Here is a 21326-nt window from a genome sequence, read left to right as displayed (position 1 = left end):
CAAATCCGTCTCCGTGATCATCTAGTGCTCTCTTCTTATGGATAACCAAACTTACTCTTAAGGGTGTTGTAATTTAAAGTGGTGTTGCATTGTTATTTTTTTATAAAAAAAAATTATGGGAAAGGATTTCTTAAGCAAGCCATCATAGAGGAGGGCACCAATGAGAATCAACGAAATTGTTTTGTACATGGGAGGGTAGAAGCGGTCATTTCATGAGAAAAGGAGAGAGATATAAAGAGTTGGAGCTAATGTACCCTCCTCTAGAGCAAGCAAGGTACTCTCCACCCTCTCACATTCATTTTTTTAATTATTATTCTTTCTATCACTTTTGAAAAACTATTATAATAAAATGTGTGTGGAGACGTAGCATACACCTTAGCCTTCGAGAGCATTTCCCTAAAGTTGTAACTATATATTTTATAAAAATTGGGAAAATGTTCTTTGAGCTATGGAGCCAAAGTTACACTAACACCTTTGTACCTATTATAGAAACGTAACCCTAAAAAGATGCAGAAGATAATGAAAAAATAGAACAAACAATGCACACAGATTTACGAGGTTCGGCAAGATTACTTACGTCCTCGGTGAGATGAGATCCTACTTCACTATCAATGAATAATAGAGTTATCGCGCTCGTCCTCACACCTCTCAGTATTACTTACATTACAGAGAAGGAAACTCTCGTTAAAAATATATAGTGAAAAACCCTAATCCGGAAAGTATACAATTGCCTTCAAATAAACCCCCTACATCCCTTGCTATGCAGGGGGCCTCCTGCCCCCTTTGCAACTCCCAGTCGAGGTGCTACACCAATACTCTATGGATTAAACTATGACAAAATACAAGACATCATACATCAACACCTATCTCTCTCCTCCTCACATGAATTGATCTCGGTTCCCTTTTATGTATGATTCAATTTTGTTGTACCTCTATGATGTGCTCTCTAAAAACATGTAAATTAAAAATTTTAGCATCTAAAACAAACATGGTGTCAAAAAAAAAAAAAAAACCTCTAAAGTGACTTTCACTTTCCTATCAAGTACTTATTCTAATGACAAATGGATATCTAAGGATTTATTTCTTTTCTCTTTTATAAAGGTATAGGATGTCCAAAATACTTTTGACTATTCTCGGACACCCATCCTACCGCGACGAAGACCTTCTGTAAAAATTTTCCTCCTTTACTGTGGCTTGAAGAGAACTATCCCAAAACATAATCAATCTAATTTAAACTATTCTATCATCATAATCCAACTTAGATCTCTCAAAATGGATCCCATGAACTATTATGTCCCACCAACTAGAATGTGATCCACAAATTTTCACTATTATATAAATATCTTGTATGGAAGAATGAATAGTAGTTATCAACAAGAGGATCTACCACAGATTTTAACCCCATCTCCTTCCTCTCAAAGCTCTGACACATCTGCAACAATCCTAAATATGAGGTTGAAGAGGATGTAACCCTACCATCCCCTTCCCAAGCTCACATGCTCACCATCATGGGGGTGTCCTCTCGCACGGACAAAGGAATGGTGGAAATGGGACCATCACTGATCAGTCCTTTTGCCTTTCAACTCCCAAATAATATGATCCAGTACAAACCCTAATGTTTTCACTCCCCCATAGACAACTTTGATTTGACACCATTGTCTACCTCCTCCATTTCCCTTGGCCCTCATCCTTTGAAATGATTGAAATATCCTTTCCCCCCTTCCTTGTAGAAAATACAAAAATAAAAAAATAAGTTACTCTAAAATTAGGTCAAATTTTTGAAAAGGAATTCAAAATTAGGTCACTCTAAATGTTACCCTAAGTTGGTGACAATTTCCGGAGAAGGAGGTTTAGGTCACTATTTTAAAAATTGGAATTTGAAAAAGCAAATCATCTGAGCCAGAGCATGATTCCTACTAATTCAAGGTTCAGGTTTCTTATGAAAGATTTCGGCTAATTCCCTCTTCATCATAACTTGAAGAAAATGTCACCCTACATTGATGCCGATTCCCATTTGTTCATTCAAAAAACCAAGATCCAGACTTGATCTAGATCAGTCTAGATTAGCCTTGAAATCAATGTGTGAATTTTTCCCCTAATTTTTGTATAAGGATTGATTCGATCTTGATTAACCCGAATTAATCAATCCTATCCGATTTTTAAATCCATGATCAGATCAGAATCGAGTGAACCTGATTTCAGATCTTTGATTCCTAGTTTTAAAACCCTGACTTTAGGTATACTGTGGACCAGAAAAATAACAGCCTGGAATTTTTTTTTTTCAAGTATAAAAAGTGAAGAATCTGTTTAAAGAAGTACCCCCAGAAATAAAAGTGTGACCTTTCCCAAGATGATTCATTTCAACGAGCCCTTTTCTCTCTCCTCTCTTTCCCTCTATACATGTGCGGGGCTATGGACCACAGTGCATTACTAGCCTCCAGATCTGGATCTATTGTGGGACCCATTAATCACATGGGATTGTGGCGGTATAGATTGATTGATTGACTGTAGATGGGCCCACCTTTGACTCAAGAAAAAAAAATTTTTTTTCCCTTTTCTTTTTTTTTTTTGAGTCTGACGTTAGGGGGATCAGAATCAATCCAGCTAAGTAAACTAATCAACTTACTATAAAAAGATAAAATAAAACAACCTTCTTTGCCTTACAGAAGTGGACCAGACAATTTGATGCAAATACAAAAATACCCTATAAGTACAAGTGGTGGGTGGATGGTAGTTCAATTACTGACTCATCTTTTCATATTTAATTTCATTTTCAACTTCATTTTTTTTTTTAAACCTAGGTGTTAAGCACTTAAGAAGGGTCATTGGGCGGCTAAATAATAATTAAAACTAAACTTATTAAGTTTATTTAATTTGGAGTAGACACTTGGGTTTATATTGTTCTATTGTTGATAGTTGATACTAATGCTTAAAGGAAAACTATAATTAAAGGATTTATTTATTAATTCTTTTATGGGTAAGACTTTTCTTTAATCACTTGAAAGTACGGGTGAAACAAAACTAATGGAGAGATGCAAAGGTTTAATGGATCCCACGTCTCAACCCCCTTTTCTTCAACTAGTACTTTCAAGTGATTAGAGAAGATCATCCGTGCCATATCTTTTTATGTAATTTTTAGTAGTTATATTTGATTTGGTCCGTGCATAGACATTGGCAATTGATTTTATTTATTATTATAAAATTTTTGTCAAAACGATGCAAAGATTCCCAAGCAATCTTTATTCATATTATTAAATGATTTTAAGGGATAAAGAAGTGTGCGAGTGTGTAGGTTAAGGTTCAATAGGTAAAAAGAATCGACAATGGGATCGACCTCTATTGATCGAAATTGGTTGATATCGATCAAGAATTGGTCGAATGATTTGAGTCTTAAACATCCAATATGGATTGACCGATTTGAATCAAGAGAAATTAAAATTAGCTTGAATCTATTGATTCTACCTGTCGGTTATGATTATAAAAACCCTAATCACTTAGTGAGGGAAGACTTAGGGGAGAGGGTGGACATTGACAAGGAACTATTATGGTCTAGAGTCAAAACCAAGGTTCGAAAAAAATCAGATTGGAAACTAGGGTTTTTTGACTGATTATGGATTGGAATCTACCAAGACCTTAAACCCTAGTAAAAAAAAAAAAAATCATCTCGAGTAAATAGTAAATGGTAAATTATTAAATGATCATGTGACACGTGTACTTATTTGAAGGTGCAAAATTTATTAAGGAAAAATAAAGGTTATGACTGAACATGTATGTTACCAACCATAGGATAATTAGATTACTTCACAGCCAAAGCTTGCAGTTGGTGGATCCAATCTAAAATAATGATCACCACTACCGTGAACGAAGGTGATGGAAGAATTGAGGTAGTGGTGGACCAAAATCTGGGTTTAATGTTGGTGGGGTCCACTTAAAAGGAAAGAATGGACAGAGTGAGTATGATATGGATATCCATCACAGAGCCACGATAAAACTAATTTTCTCCTTTCTTAGCTGTAGTTTTGAGGACAGCGGAGAATGGGTGAAAGATAAAAAGTGAAAGTGGGTTGGTCAAAATGGAGGCGTGGGGGTTTCTTGAGATAGATGGTTACAAACTGCAAAAATTGATTAATTAATTATTTTTATAGTCAAAATACCTAGAATTTTCCTTTATTTGATTAAAAAAGGAAAAGGTTTTAAAGAAAACTTCCTATGACCCGTTGGGGTACAATACCTTAACACTTTTGTGTCCGCCTCTCTTTTCGTCATATGAAATAAATTTATTATTTTTTTATCTAAGATTTTATTTTATTGCACTTTATTTATTATGCCATTTGTTTAGAGGACCCTCTTTCTTAATTAAATGTAAAAAATGATTCTTTGATCAAGCGACATAGGGGAGTACATTAACGAGGTATAACAAAATGACATCGTATATTAAGAAGTAGCAGAGTCATTTCATGTGAAGAGGGAGAGAGACACACACACAAAGGGTGTTCTAGTACCCTTGTAAAACTGTGTGGCAAAGTGCAAGGCTAATCAGAGCACATGCAAGGGCATCAATAGCTTGCACACAACTTGGCATGGATTTTTTTTTTTTTTGTCAACAATAAGGATTGTAAAAACCTAGGCAAAGTTGCAAGGCCTCTAGCAAATACTATCCCAAAATAGTCTAACCTTTATATTTTCATATAGAATATGGGAAAATATTTTTTGTCCCAAGCATGGCTTATGTCAGCCTCTCTTCTATGTTTGTCTTTCTCTTCCCTTCTTATGAAATGCCATCTCTTCTCCCATTGGGGGGAGGCATAGTCCATGCTCTTGATAGAAAATCTCATACCACGTAATATGTAGCGAGTGGGTTATCAGATCAAGCAACATAGAAGAGACAATATGGTGCATTAGAGGGCTTCGATTTGATTATTTATTTATTTAATTTTTTTAATGGAGGGATCAAATTTATTTCATGTGAATATAGGAGAGATAGATGCAATAGTGCTAACACACCTTACCCTAGTGGTTCAAAAAACCTATACTTTTTAATTTTTATATATAAGAGGAGGAAATATTTTTTGAGAGGGAGTGTAGCTCCTACATGGGTAAGGGTCAATGAAAGCATACAGAAAAACATTAGTAAAAATGTCATTTTGCCCTCTCATATGTGTGGGGCAGGGGCCACGCTACTCACATAAACCATAGACCATTTCTTCATAAAAGATATTCTCATCGTATAAAATGACATTGCTGCTCTTTTATATAAGATGTTACTTTATCACTTATTATTGCTGCTTACATAATCCTTTTTCAATAAATATATAATGATAAAGAAAAATATTGAGGAAAAAGAGAGAAAAAAAAAGATAAGAAAATATATATTTTTCTGGGTAGAAAGATAAGAAAATAGTAATAATAGGAGAATGGGAAGGATGGGGACCGCACGAGACAGGGAAAGAGGGACACGGGGAAGGACCACATGGGAATGGGCCAGGGAGGCCGGAGCAGAGGAAAGGGAAGAAGGGTGGGAGGGAAAGGAAGGGAGAGAGATGGTGTCAGTGCGGCGTTGCCTGTTTCATGTTGTAAAAGAGGCATCGTGCGGACGTCACGTCTCGATGGGGACGGCATTATGAAAAAAGGCAGTAATAGTGTCTCTCAGCTCCTCACTCCTCAGGGTGGATGTGGGCCCTACTCTCATCTCTCGCCTGTGGGCTCCACAGCCTCACAACCCCAAAACCCCCGGACCCCACACAACACTACTACTACTACTACTACTACTACTCCTACTGCCCTCTACTGGCTGGGTTTACTACTACTGCGGCACAAAAACTATAATAGTATATACTTTATGCCCATATAATATATACTATTTATAACCACATCTATTATATTCTCGTCAACTGCTTTCGTTACCTCTCTTCACCAAAAAATATTAAAAAAAACTGCTTCCGTTACCAACTCTGTTAACTGTAACGGTGATCTCTTTCACTGACTCCCCTCCCCCTCTTAACGTTTGCATCTGAAAGTTACATCCGTTGGGATTCGTGGGCCCCCAATCGATGCCACAGCAGTAGCTATAGTCTATAGATGTGTGTTATTGGGCTGATAAACACGTGTACGGTTCTTGGAGATGGTGGTGTATTGAGGCAATGCGGTTCAAAAAACGACGGTAATATTCACCATGTACAGTTGTTAATCTGGGGATACTGTACTGAAATGGGGCCACCTAGGGACACGTGGCATCAAGATTGGTATGAGAGTCTATCAAGGCCCAAGGGGTTGCGGTACTATTACGGTTCAGAAAGAGAAACCCTATTTATACAAAAAAAAATAATAATAAAAAAAATAAAAAAAATGTGGTCGCCTCTGATTGGTTTAGTAGCAGAAGGGAGAATTAGTTTTAGTTATGGAACCTGGTTTTAAGGGTTTCTTTCTTTTTATAATTTCATTCGTTCCTTTTCAATTTTTTTTTTGTGCTTTCTTTCTTTCTTATCTCTTTAGGCCCTCCCTGTTGGGTCGTTGGAGCCCGCGCCCGTCACGAGCGTCCTCTATTATTTTCTGATGGGAAGAAGAACTGGAGGAAGTGGAAAATCAAGCAATCAAGCTCTAGCATACCACCGCAAAAAGTTTAGATTCTTCTTCTTCTTCTTCTTCTTCTTCTTCGTCTACTTCTACTTCTGTTTCTCCTTCTGTTCCTGAGGCTGGCTTGAGAACAATCCCCTTCAGTTTTCCATATCTGGGCAGTATTGATCCTTTTATTTTGTGGGTTTTGTTTTGTTGGAAAGAGTAAAGATGAAGAGAGAACATCAAAAGAGTAGCTGCGGCGGTAATACTGGTCCTGGTGGTGGACCTTATTCAATGGGGGCTGGGAGGGATATGGGGAAGACGAAGATGTGGGATGACCCACAGCAGCAAGACGCCGGAGTGGATGAACTTCTTGCCGTGTTGGGTTACAAGGTGAAGTCGTCGGACATGGCGGAAGTAGCTCAGAAGCTTGAGCAGCTGGAGATGGTAATCGGTAGCGCTCAAGAGGATGGCATCTCCCATCTGGCTTCCGAAACCGTTCATTACAACCCTTCTGATCTAAACACATGGCTCGAAAGTATGCTCTCTGAGCTAAACGCTCCACCCAATTTCGATCCAAACCCTGCGCAGCCGCCTTTGCCCCAACCCACTGATGATCCTCTCCTAGCTCCGGCTGAGTCTTCCACTATAACCTCAGTTAATTTCTCCAATTCCACGCAGCAACATCGACACCATCATCAACCGCAAGCTCCAATCTACGATGATCCTTCGGATTATGATCTCAGAGCAATTCCCGGAGGGGCCATCTACGCACAGACGGAAGCATCCTCGGCTCCCAGAGGGAACAAACGGATGAAACCTACTTCCACCACATCTACTTCGTCTGCGTCCGCAACCGCATCTTCATCGTCTGCCGCCACCGCTGCCCCTCCCCCTCCTCTTCCTCCTGTGGCGGTAGAAGCAGCAGGGGCTGGGCCGGTCGTACTAATGGCCTCTCAGGAGAACGGGATCCGACTGGTCCATACCTTGATGGCCTGCGCGGATGCGGTTCAACAGGATAACTTCAAGCTAGCAGAGGCACTGGTCCAACAGATAGGGATGCTGGCTCGGTCACAGGCAGGCGCCATGAGAAAGGTGGCTACATACTTCGCAGAAGCCCTGGCTCGTCGAATTTACCGTTTGTATCCTCAGGAAAGCTTGGAATCGTCAATCTCAGACATCCTCCAGATGCACTTCTACGAAACCTGTCCGTACCTAAAATTCGCTCATTTCACGGCCAACCAAGCCATCCTGGAGGCCTTTGCCGGAAAAAGCAGAGTTCACGTCATCGATTTCAGTATGAAACAAGGGATGCAGTGGCCGGCACTGATGCAGGCATTGGCACTTCGACCGGGCGGTCCACCAACGTTTCGATTGACCGGAATCGGCCCACCTCAGCCTGACAACAACGATGCGTTACAGCAAGTGGGGTGGAAGCTGGCGCAACTAGCGGAAACCATTCACGTCAAATTCGAGTACAGAGGGTTCGTAGTGAACAGTTTGGGAGACCTTGACCCATCAGTGCTAGACCTGAGGCCGAGCGAGGTGGAAGCGGTGGCTGTGAATTCAGTTTTTGAGCTTCACAGGCTACTGGGAAGGCCGGGAGCGATGGAGAAAGTGTTGACGTCGATTAAAGAGATGAAGCCTCGGATCGTGACGATCGTTGAACAGGAGGCGAACCACAACGGACCGGTGTTCTTGGACCGGTTCACCGAAGCTCTTCATTATTACTCCACCTTGTTTGACTCCTTAGAAGGGTGTGGGATATCGCCGCCAAACACACAGGACCTTTTGATGTCGGAAATGTATTTGGGGCGGCAGATCTGCAACGTGGTGGCTTGCGAAGGGCCGGATCGGGTGGAGCGTCATGAGACGTTGACTCAGTGGCGTACTAGAATGGGATCGGCTGGGTTTTCTCCGGTTCATCTCGGTTCCAATGCGTTCAAACAGGCCAGTATGTTGTTGGCTCTTTTTGCTGGTGGGGACGGGTACAGAGTGGATGAAAACAATGGATGTCTTATGCTAGGCTGGCATACTCGTCCACTTATAGCCACATCAGCTTGGCAACTCGACACCCCTTTGAGTTAGTTCGGTTGAGTCAACTCGGCTCCATCCAACTCCAAACCCTGAAACTGAAAAGTAAAAGGTCCGAAACTCTGTTTCTAAGCTTATTATAACCTTTTGATGGTTATTTCTTTCAATCTATTTGTTTTTTGAATGCTCCCGTGTAACACGTGTGAGGCTGAGCGAGTCGGACCAATTTAACCCAATCAAGTGCCCTATTTTAATCGCTGAGTTGGGCGTGTGAGACTGAGACCAACCCGCACCCACCCCTAGAACTACTACTACTCCAAGTGTCTCCAACCTTTTTTTTTATTTATTTTATTTTTCTTGTATCTCAACGGTGAAGAATGAATGCCAATGTGTATTTTATGAATATATTATCTTATTTTTTTTTTAAATAAGAAAAGATAAATGTTCTTTTCGTCAATCCAATTATTTAAGTTGAAAAATAATATTTATTTTGTTTATTATATAATTTTGATTACCTAGGGTTTTGCTAGGGGGTTAGGGTATTGTTTGGATGAATAAAGGGTGTTTGAAAAGGAAGGCCATATTAGTCTTTTTCAATTGGACTCCATCTACACTGAGGTTGTAGGTTTAAGAAAAAAATAATAAATAATAATAATAATTTCAAGTTGTATGATCAGAATGGTTTGGCATTACTGATTTGACCCTCCTTTCAATGATAGTTGGACATCCATCACAACCAGAAAATAAGGGAAACCTGATTTATTGTTTTTTTTTTATTATAATTTTCTTCTTCCTCCCCTAGTCCCCTTCCTTCCAGCTCTTGTGCCATAGTGTTCTCTCTCTCTCTCTCTCTCTCTCTCTCTCTATATATATATATATAGAGAGAGAGAGAGAGAGAGAGAGAGAGAGAGAGAGAATTACTTATATGGTGTGGATTGATATCTGGTTTGGATTGATATGGTTTTGGATTCCTTTACCTTATAAATTTGTTAAATTTGTTTAGGGTTGAGTTCGATTCGAATGAGAAAAAAAGAGAGATTTTTTTGAGTGATTTGGTGAATGATTTCAATGGGTACCAAGTGGTATGGAAGAGGGTTCAAGATCCAAGATCCAAATTGAGTCATTTGATTTGGATTGCAGTCGATCAAGCTCGATGTAAAGCCCCCTATCCTTATTGGGTTTTTAGTAGGGTTTAGATCGATTTGGCCAATTCCGAATTCTATTCGAGAGGCTGAATCAGAATTAAATCAACTGGATCCGATCTAGAATCTGATTCAAAGTTTCACAACCTTTGGCTTGCACTCTCAATTTGATCTTTACTCGATCCAAAGATTCTGATTCCAAGTATATACTATTGGTCTTGACCTCTTTTAACAATATGATCTAATATTTATAACTAGGGATGAGCTAGTCTCCTAACTCAATGGCATGCAACTAGCTGATTGTGCTTTAATCTAAATCTAGGGAAGATTGTTGGTTTGACCATCCTATCTTCCACCTTCCACCTTATTGAAATATAGCAGGTTTGTGCCCTAATGGATCCCCTATGTCCCAATGTAGATCTTGCATTAGGAAAAAAAAAAAAAAATCTTGGTGGTCTCTCTAAATGTACATCTAGGGAATGATAAGTTGCACTGAAGTTCCATTTGGGTACTAAAGATGGAAATGTCATTAATGGTGGTCTCTCTCTCTCTCTCTATAGTTAAAAAGGTCAGAGCAGAATTTGTAGAGGGTGGGGGTTATATGAACGGTTTCATGGAGGTTGGGATTGAAAAGGACTAGTAGTAAGTAATATAAGGGGAGGGGGTTGAGATCGACAAGCCACATTTTTCTTCCTCTCTCTTTCAAAAGGACAAAGCGGTTTATATCAAAGTCGCAATTTTGAGAAGTTTATTTGACCTTCCCTATAGTTAAGCCACCGATACACGTATCCATCCATCCCGATATTTACCTTTTCTCATGAGAGTGAGTGACCATCTCAATACTCTCTCTCGCTCTGTGTGTGTGTGTGTGTGTGTGTCTGTGGAAGGAAGGAATTTTATGTTATATCGTTGCCTTAGCACTCTAATATTCTTCTTTATAGTGCTTAGGTATATGTAGTAGAGACCTTAATTTAATGTTCTTTGATCAGTAAACTGACAAGTGTAAACCTTTTGGCCTTCTACTTAATACATAATCAGGTTTTCCAGTACAATGGGGTCGGCCTGGTACTTCAACGGGTCAAATCATTTTAAAACACATGGACCCATATGGGTCCATGGAAGTTGGACTTGGAGAGTCTTAACTAAGCAGCACAAATTTTATCAAAAACAGGTAAAAAAAAAAAAAAAAAAGGAAAAATTACATGATTATCCATTTTTAAGTTTTCCTTTACAAAATTACCCATAAAAAGTTTTGGTAAACAAAAATGACCAAAATTGGGTTTGGGTTTACAAATCTACCCACCCAAAGTTTCAGTTAACAAAAATACCCAAAATCATGTTTGGGTTCACAAAACTATCCAAAATAGTGAGTCTTCATCTTCCACATATAATCATGTTTTTTTTTTATTACTGAAACTTTGAGTGGGTAGGTTTGTAAACCCAAACTCAATTTTAGGTATTTTTTCTAACTTAAACTTTAAGTGGGTAATTTTGTAAAAGAAAACATAATTTTGGGTATTTTTGTTAACTTAAATTTTAAGTGGGTAATTTTGTAAAAGGAAACCCATAAGTAGGTAATCATGTAATTTTCCAAAAAAAAAAATGATAAAAAAGTGCACAAAGCTGGATGAAGATGAAACCTACTTTTCAGAGAGAGAGAGAGAGAGAGAGAGAGAGAGAGCACTAGCTTAGTTAAGTGATGGCAGCCGCTTTGAGCGCCAATGCCTAAGGGAGGAGATTGTGGGGTCAAACCTGTCGTATGTATGTATGATTGGATGAGTGTGTGTCGGAATAGGTAGCCATTGACCCTATAAGCGTTCAGTAGGTTGGCCATTGACTAATGACACTAAGTAAAATAGTAGATAATAAAAAGTGAGAGAGAGAGAAAAGAAAATTTTCTCTGAGGGTATGTTTGGAATCAAGAAAAAATATATTTAGAATTTGAAGAGAGAGATAGATAGACAAAATAATAATAATAATAATAATAATAATAATAATAATAATAATAATAATAATAAATCATTGTGTAATTATTATTTTTGCATATCTCATTATTTTGCACTATTTTCTTTTCTTGACTTCCAAATATAGCGAGCTAGGGTGCTGGCCAAACTCCGACTTGAAAGAAAAATGGATTATTGTCTCAACCAATGTCCTAAGTATCAGTATTGTATAGGCCATGACGGAAAATATGTTTTGGTATCACCAGAGCTCAGAATCGATTCAACCAATGCGTATCGATATTGATGTCAATAGTGACCATTAAGTTATATGATACTTGTGTTTAGATTGGCCGTCAAATTCCAAAAGGACTAATATCATTCGCAGTAGAGATTGGAACACGTGTAGCCCATGTGGCTAATTGGATCTCAAGATGCATGAGCTCGAATTTTTGAATTCAAATGAGCATTTACTAAAATGCGCTTGAACTAATGTAGGCCCTCTTTGGTATCATTTTTCTTTTTAATTTTTATCTATTTAACAAAAGTCATTAATGAAAACCATTTTTTATCAAAATAAAAAATGTTTTCGTAACTACTTGACAAAAATGATTTTTTGTGAGAAAATGTTTGGTATATCTATATGCAAAATAGTTTTTTAAAGAAATGGGTGAAGAGATTCTCTTCACCCATCTTTCTTATAACTCTCTTTTTCCACTTTGGACTGAAAAAGAGGGGGCAAGGGGCTTGGATTTCTAATTACAAAGTAAATAACTACTTTACCCCTCCATATTGAACATTTAAGCACATGTTCATTAAAGTTCAGCGCAAAAATAACTGAAACTCATTTTTTACCAAAACACATAAATGACTCTTGATCTCTTTTTGGTTTTTGTGTTTACCAATTTTTTTTAAATAGAAACAAGGTCCATAAATGATACCAAACGAAGCTAAAACCATTTTTGTGAACAAAAATTAAAAAGAAAAATGATACCAAAAAGGGCCATAGTCTATCAAAATTATCCCTGATTGGTTATTTTCCTCTCCATGAGTTATGTCGTTCATGTACTATTCAACAGAATGGGCTCACAGGCCATCCAAAATTGCATGACGTGTCTCACTTGTCTAACCCTCATTGTTGAGGTTCCATGCAATCTCACATTAGATGTGAATAGCCCGATATAAAGATTTATAGGTACTTGGACACCTTCTACCTTAAGGATAGCTTTTAAGAGTGAGTTCTACTTGAGTCCCAATAAATGGTATCAAAGTCGTGGCATGACAACTCCGATGTACCTCTAACAATGGAGAAAATATCTCAGAGAAGCTCTCAGTTCAACATGCTTATTAGGTACTTGGGTATATTCTCTTTAAAGGATAAAATTTTTAAAGATGAATTCTATCTAAGTCCCAACAATTATGAATCGCAATTTGAAGAACATTTATGCATGTAATAAGCCAATTAAATACAAAAGCATGGGTTTGCAAGTCTTAGGATCGGTCTCGTTATAAATAAATGGTAGGGAAGGGAGAAGTAGGATGGGCTTCTGTTCCTACTATTAACAAGTGCTACATTGAACTCTGGTTATACATGGAGCGTTCAAGAATCAGAAGCAAAGGGTCCAGCTGCTCAATAGAATCTAGAAAAAGCAAAATAATTAGATGTCACACAACTATGACCAACTGGATTGACTGTAAAGAGCTGGTGCATCTCCTTCACATATCCTATGACCATACAATATAGGAGGGACCAGCACAAGGGAATGGTGCTTTTTAATAACTCTATTTGGCCATAGACCTTTCTCAATTGAGACCAACACTAAGTGCTTAGGGTAGTTCCATTCCAGTAAAGCAGGAAGGCTTGAGTGTAATGTAGTGTGGCATTCAAGAAGATTCAAAGAATATGATTTATTGCATAAATCCTAAAATGGAAGATTGCCTCAATGGGACTGTGCTATATTAACAGATTTTTTTATTTTTTTTATTTTTTATAACTAATATTTTTTGGTGAATAAGTGGATGATTATATACAACTAATGTTGCTCAAGTCTCTCATCACACTTCACTTTTGCATGTCCTTAGGTCATTTTTTTAATTTTTTTTTAAATAATCCATTGTTTAGTTAGCTTGTCTTTTTCAATTATCCATGAATCTAAATTTCAAAGTATATGTGGTCCAAGGTTTTCCATTAACAGAACTTTGGATAGATTGGATCATTAGAATGGTCCGGCTTGGTTTTTCTGCTTTTGAAGATTCTTTTCTTTCCCTCTTTACAGTCACCATTTACAACAATTATATCCATTTTAATTATTAATATCATAAGAAAGAAAAGAGAAAGCCTTATAATCATATCTTCTATGCAATGGATATGAGAATTAAATAAATAATAAAATTTGTGTTATTGGTCATTTGGTTATTCAACTCTCTCAATAAATAAATAATAATAAAAATTTCAAAGTAAAAACAAAACACAAATGAGAAGCATAAATAAATTTACACATTCTTTTTTGGTTGTCTTTTGGTGTTTTAAGTGAAAAATGCATAGGTTAGTGAGAAAATATATCTCTCTACACTTTTTAAAATACCCATAATACCACAATTTTTAATTCTTCTGTTTCACCAAATATGTAGAGAAGTCTTCACTTAAGAAAAATTATTTGTAAATATATCAATCTTAGAAAGGATAACCAAATAACTAGAATCTCAAGTGAATTTTGTTCAATGTGGTAGGCAATGATAGATGAGTATATACATATTTCAAAAGTTTTAACAAGTGGCAAAACTTTCCTCCCACCTTTTTGAGACACGTGACATATTGAATATAGTCAAGAGTTTTGTGGACATGCAGACATTAAGGTCATTTTTTTACAAATCAATTTCAACTAAAATGAAATAGTAAAATGACATAAGTTATTGAAAATCTAGGTTATTGAAAATCTAGATTTTTCCTTCTCTATCCAATAGTCAGAATTATCACATCACCTTATCATGTGGTTGAATTAGATAACGAGCTGAGTCTGAAGACAAACTTCCGTCGGGGCTTAAGACCATATAAAGGAATTTATGCTTTATTTCATAAATGCCCACTATTTGATATTTCCTTTAACTTTGAACACACTTTTAATTCATATAGTATCTCATTTGGGTTGGGTAGGGTGTCCTTTACAGCATAGAGCCATCTAACGATTAGGCATGTCATATAAGTGATAAGACTTTATAGAGTTTACTAAATATTGAGAACATTATTAGGACCACCTATCTTACCTCACCTCACCTCACCTCAACCAAAAAGAAAAAAAGAATAATAAAATGTGAAAGTGCCATCCCATGAAAAAGGTGGCACCTAATAGAGCATCGAGGTCGTGCAAGAAAAAAAGAATAAAGAACATAGATTCTATGTATATTCTATTATCAACCCATTCAAATAGCTACGGTTGCCCCTTTTATATCTACACTAGGTCTTGAATAACTCTACCCTAATAAATATTTTATAAATAGATGATGTCATACACTTATTTCAATTATCAAGTTATCCTTTTTATATTTACAATTTATTTTTCATCAACTTTGATTACAATAATATTTTTTTCTTTTTAAATAATTTTTAGGAGAGAGGTGGTGTTTCTGTCTCAACCTTCTCTAATTATCTTTCTTTCCCCATTTTCAAATGGTTGTAATCTACAATTGCCTAATAATTGCTTAATATTATGGTTATAGTTGATTTGAATTTGTAGAATATATTTATATGATATTTTCAGAAAAAAAAAAAGATAGAATATAGGGTTGGATATTGGGAAGCAGAATAGAGTTAATTACATGAATCCAATGCCTTATTTTAAAAAAATTATAAATTTGATAGTTTAGTTTAGTTTGTGATTCATGAATTGAAAATGCATTTAGTTGTATATGGTAAATTGAACCAAAAAAAAAAACTAGATAAATGAAATGGTGAAACACAAACCAAAGAAAATTGTATTGTCAAGATAAAATGTAAGGAAATGAAATAATTTCTAGCAATTTCTTACAGAAATTACAATTTTATAAATAAAAAATGAAATTTATTTGTACAATGGTATTATATATCAGAAGGCCCAGAACTTCTTTTGGACCAAAGATATTAAAAAAAAAAAAAAAAAAGTGCTCATCAACAAGATCAGTGAGTGAGAAAACATTTGCAAATTGATCTCCATGGCTGTATACCTGATATGCATTTAGGATTGAGTTCAGCCTTCCAACCTAAGTGGAAGTGGAAATCATATAGCTAAATCCAATCACCTAAAAAGAAACTTATTCTATATTTCTTGTGGCTGAAAGAGGATTAGCTAAATGCTTTATCATTACTTATTTTTTGAGCTGACAAGAAGTTTTGTTTTATCTCTTCTCAAGCATGGAAGTTGAAACAACCATTATAAAGTGTAAGCTACCCAAAAATGATATGGCACCAAGAATAGGGGAAAAAAAAGATCAGAGTGATCAAAAACATTTTGATGACCAAAGGAATTGTTGATTGTGATTTTAATATCACATTGCACAAACCATAGTCTTTCTTGGAATTTTTTTGATATATAAGGTAGTGTGTTGTTTCACAGCTGCCTTACTAGTAGCCAATCGTTTCAATTATGTTCCCTACTAACCCAGTAAAAGAAAAAAAAAGAAGCCCAAAGACCCAATAATCACAGTTGAGTGAATTCCAAGATTATGGAGTTCATTGAAGGATACAGATGTATCCATCATTTAATCTTTTTCCAATCTCAATGGCTTTTCCAAATCTTAGGGGATTAACACTATGAGTCATTATTTCATGTTTGGTTTTATTGGCGTAGACAGGTTGGAGAATAAAATTTTCAGACTCAGTAGGAGACCTTTTCTAGGCTTCTGCATGGTTCTCAGTTCTATACACTAGGGATAAAAGCCAAACCTGGGAGAAAATGTCCGGCGAATGCTTCAACAGTTCTTGACACTAACAGATAGCTTCAACAGTTCCTGACGTTAACAGATCCTCAAGAAAATGAATGAGAGAGAGAGGGGGTGAGAGACTAATAGCACTGCATGGACTTTTTAAAATCTAGGCCCACCCCAGGATCCCCAGGGCTCAATCGAGGTTTGCATGGCCTGAGGTCGTGCTAGGATATCTCAATCCAGGTTCAGCCCTATTAGTCTTAAAGCAGGTTGGGTTTGGCCTTGTTCTTGTCATTTTCATATTAGCATAAAAATGGAAAGAAAATTTTTTTTTTGAAGTATTTATATTAAACACTCCGCCGCAATCAAGGGATATTCCTGAATAATATCCCTTGACCGATGGTTTGGATGGTGTTGAAAGGGTACCACACAAGGAGTGAAGGGATATCAATTTCGTGCTAAAGGTGATAGACATTAATGACCCTAAATGGGTGTATTTTTCCTACACTAACACTACAGGAAAACTTTCTCCTCCAAAATTCACTTTACTTTGCATCTGAATCCTTTAGATTTAAGAAGTAAAATAAAAACTACATCTAGAAAGCATAATTGCTAAAAATGGTAAGAAATATAAGTGACATACATAATCATGTTAGATAATGATTATCATAGTTTCATTTTTATGTTTAAAATTTTTCATTTTCCTTCCCTTTAATTTCCCTTGCAACCAAACAGAGTCATAATTAGAAGGTAGAAAATTTTCTAGCTGAGCACGTTTTAGGATAGATTTCATAGACATATACCCTTAGTTTTTCCACGTGGAAGAATATGTGATGTGACAATTATGATCGTTTGATATCTACGGAATGATCTGGTTGTCTAGATCTCAAATTTCAATCATAATCATATGCATATACCCTTGCTCTCATGTATATTCATGCTGCTCTTATGGTAGTCCTTGAATTTTTAGTGCTCTATTTGCCACTTTGTAAACTTTGTTTGGACTGAAACTTAGCACATAATCTACAGTCTACTTGTGTAACAAAATTCCAGCCCCATTGATAACCATGTGACAAAACTAATGACCAAAAAGAAAACCTTCCTAGGTGCACCTATATGGAAAACCCCTTCCAAAAAAAGGGGGGGGGGGAGAGGAAGAGGGGAAGGTGGAGCACTTGTTACCACAAGACAATATGAACTGGTTCGAACAATTAAATAGATGATGAACTCCCTAGCTACAGTAGTCATGTGTCAATATTCAATCCAACATGCATGAAACCCTTTTCCCTTGAATTTTGTAAGTTTCAATGGTCCATTTATAAATTCAAACAATCCCAACAAGAATTATTTGCCAAACAATTTTCAAAGCTTTTTGTGTATTAATGGAGAAATCTGATTAGCTTGAAATTTAATTGGTGAAAGGTTGCTGATACATGTCTACTGAATTTGGATACATACAAGCTGCTACATGGTGCAGTTACTATGGTACATGGGAAAGTTTTGCCACAACCAATAAAAAATTAGTTGTATGGGAAATATAGTGGAATGAAGCATAGTTGGTATTCCAGCTGAAGTGGATTCTTAGCCACATGGACTACTCACTCAGTCATTTTGATCATAAGGTAGATGGGGATGACATATATATAGACCAAATGTCAAATTTGAGCGACTGCCTTGATTATATAACTTTTTTTTTTTTGAATGAAAATATATTAAAAAAAAAAAAAAAAAATACAAAGTCAAGTCATAGGCTATCCAAAGGCCAAGACCCATGGACTACTCAGCTAGTTTGATCATAAGGTAGATGGGGATGACATAGATATAAACCAAATGTCAAATTTGAGTGTCTACCTTGATTTATATGATTCTCTTTTTTTTTGGTGAATGAAAATATATTAAAAAAAAAAAAAAGAAAAAGAAATACAAAGTCAAGTCATAGCCTAACAAATGAATAACCAAAGGGAGGGGTCAAAACAACTATCAAGGGAGATACAAGAAAAGAGGTGCTTATTTCTAAAAGTGGCTTCATCAAAATTAGGGGAAAGGGGAGACAAGTGGAATCCCAAGTCAAAGCAAGGTGCCTATTTCTAAAAGAATTTGGGCACCTAACATACCTATAAAGGATTTTATTCTTCACCTCGAAGGTGATGACATTCCATATTTGATCAATAGAACAGGAAGAGGAAGTCCATCTCATTTTATTTTATTTTTCCATCAAATATAATGAATTACTACACAAAAAACCAACTTACTTACAATATCACAAGAAGTTTTGCTATTGAATTCTTTTAAGATTCACCTCCATTCAATGTCAAAAGAAAGAATAACTCTAAAGAGGGGTCAACATTTCTTGAGGATACCATTCCAAACCCACTTGAAAAAGGGATAGGAGAAAAAAAGATGATTCATACTTTTTGTGGAGCTCCAACAAAGGCAGCAATTGAGAATGAATATATTTCTTTGAGGAAGAAATTCCTGAGTGGGGAGGGATTTAAAGGTGTATTTTGGGATTGAAAAAAGAATAATTAATAAATATTTGTATAAAATAAATCTTATTTGATTTTAAGATGTTGCATATTAATTATATGACTTATCATTTACAAGGCTTTTTTTCTCCTTCATTTACTATGACTGTCAAAAAAAAAAAAAAAAATGCAAACTAACCAGGGAGGTGGTTGGGCTTACCGATATCTATCTTTCTCCTCCCCTAAAATAAAGAAGAGATTATCTTTTCATTTGGGAAGACAGGAGACACAATGGAGTGCTGATGTAGACCACGCTCCCAACAGTGTGCTTTTTCACTTAATTATAATCTTTCTCATACGAGTCTTATAAGATGGAATTTGGGTTGGATCTCGAACTTGAGCCATTATCTTCAGGTTGAAAGGCTAGCTTTTACATGTAGGACTTCAGAGCAAATAGTACTGGAAACTCAACTGGAGCACCATAGCTATTCGGACTTAGGAGTACCCCTTTCAAACTACATTCTTTGTGGTCTCTTAGCAAATCCCTACTAGCTTCTTTTAAGTGTAGAAGCTAAGGTCATCAACCCAATCACACTACCCATGTTATGCAGTATAGCAAGAAGCAAACATTGAAGTACAGGGAAAAATGTCTTTTCAACTTTCTCAGAGAGAGAGAGAGAAATGTCTTTTCAACTTTGTCACAGAGAGAGAGATGATCACATGTGTGTGTACTAAAGCTAGTGATGAAACTGAAGACTTTTGTGTTAAAAAGTGATTGAAACGCACTCTAGTAGCAGTAAAGGGTAGCTTTCAAAGTGAAGAAGAAGAAGCTGAGGAGGAAACACCGGAGGTGGTGGAGATGACCCACATGTGATGCTTCCGCTTCCACTTCCACTTTGGAGGTCAAAAGGAAATGTGAAAAAAAGGCCATTAAGTGTGTTAACAACAATCAAAATCATGGGAACACCTTTTTATAAGACCAAACCATATTACAACGATAGTGATAGGCTGCCGACATCTTATATAAACTTTCTTTGATCTTCTTCTTCTTCTTCTCAAGCTATGATCAGTGAGAGTGATCTATCTATTATTATCTGTTGGTACTGTTACTGTGAGTGTGACCTTTATGGATCCTTGGCTTGCACTCACTTTTCTGAGTTGAAAATTTGGGACGACAATGGAAACCAGCCTATGCCTATCCCATCATTTCTTTATAACTTTTTCAAGTCGAAAATTAAGTACGAACAACTACAAAGTGCTAGATAACGGCAGCGGCTCTTGTCACACTGCACAAACCTCTATATCCATTCAAGGCATGAAATATGACTTAACACAATACAATAATTAAAAAGGATACTTAGAGCACTATAGATATATTTGTTGGGTTATGAACTTTACCAATGAGTACTCTCTCTAAAGTCACACAAAAAATATGAATAAATTTTTTTTATTATTATTATTAATTTTTAGGTTAATTAATGATCAAAAGATAGATAATTTGAGCTTACATTGCAAAGTGGTTTTATGAATGTGACAATCCATTTAATGCAAGGAAGAAAAAGAGTTTTGAGTTGATGGTTGAAGCAATTGGGCAGTATGAGTCATCACTCAAGTCCCTTACTTGACATGACTTGAGGGTACCTTTTTAAAGTTTAAAAAATGATAAAATAAGGAAATGGAAAACAAATATATATATATAATATTATGGAAAAAAATTTGGATGCACTGTAATGGCTTATCGAGTGGATAGACAAAAGAATAAGGCATTTGAATAATTTTCTCTTGGACTTATTTTATGGGTTCTATAGATACATTTAATCATGTATAAAATATAAATATGTTGTTTTATAACAAGATAGAAGGAATTGGAGAAGAGAATGTTAAGTGCATAATGGGATAAGCCTGCGGATGAACTAGTATTTGGCCATGATAATCTGAGAGTCCTGCGTGGAAGTGCTCTCACTCAACGGATCAAAGGTATGCCGGGGATAATAGGTTGATCACTCGCAAGAACTCTTACCAATGGAGTCATTTGGCATGTCAATGTCAACTCATCACATCTTAAGTTTAAAGAAGCTCCCAAGGTTTACTTTGTTCACAGAATCAAGTGGTATGTGAGTTGCGCCTGCCTACAGGTGAGTGAGGAACTCAATTTCCTTCTATAAGTTTTTTTTGCTAAAAGTCAGCAAAAGTATATTAATTTCCTTCTATAATAAAAACAACATAACATGATTAGATTCTCTTGATACAAACCTAGATATGCTATCAGGTAAGTTCGATGGGGTCGAAAT

The 21326-nt window shown here is 36.3% G+C and overlaps 1 protein-coding gene across 1 annotated transcript; it reads left to right on the top strand.

Moving 5' to 3' along the window:
* Positions 1-6445: 6445 nt before the first annotated feature.
* Positions 6446-8992, top strand: LOC122079728 (DELLA protein GAI1-like). The gene has a single exon (XM_042646428.1). It carries the CDS (start codon positions 6784-6786, stop codon positions 8641-8643), a length of 1860 nt encoding a protein of 619 aa, XP_042502362.1. The 5' UTR covers positions 6446-6783; the 3' UTR covers positions 8644-8992.
* The last annotated feature ends 12334 nt before the right edge of the window (positions 8993-21326 follow it).

The sequence above is a fragment of the Macadamia integrifolia genome, chromosome 5 (assembly GCF_013358625.1).
Source record: "Macadamia integrifolia cultivar HAES 741 chromosome 5, SCU_Mint_v3, whole genome shotgun sequence".
Lineage (NCBI taxonomy): Eukaryota > Viridiplantae > Streptophyta > Magnoliopsida > Proteales > Proteaceae > Macadamia > Macadamia integrifolia.
Note: the sequence above shows the minus strand (reverse complement) of the source record. Positions and strands in the feature narration are given on the sequence as shown.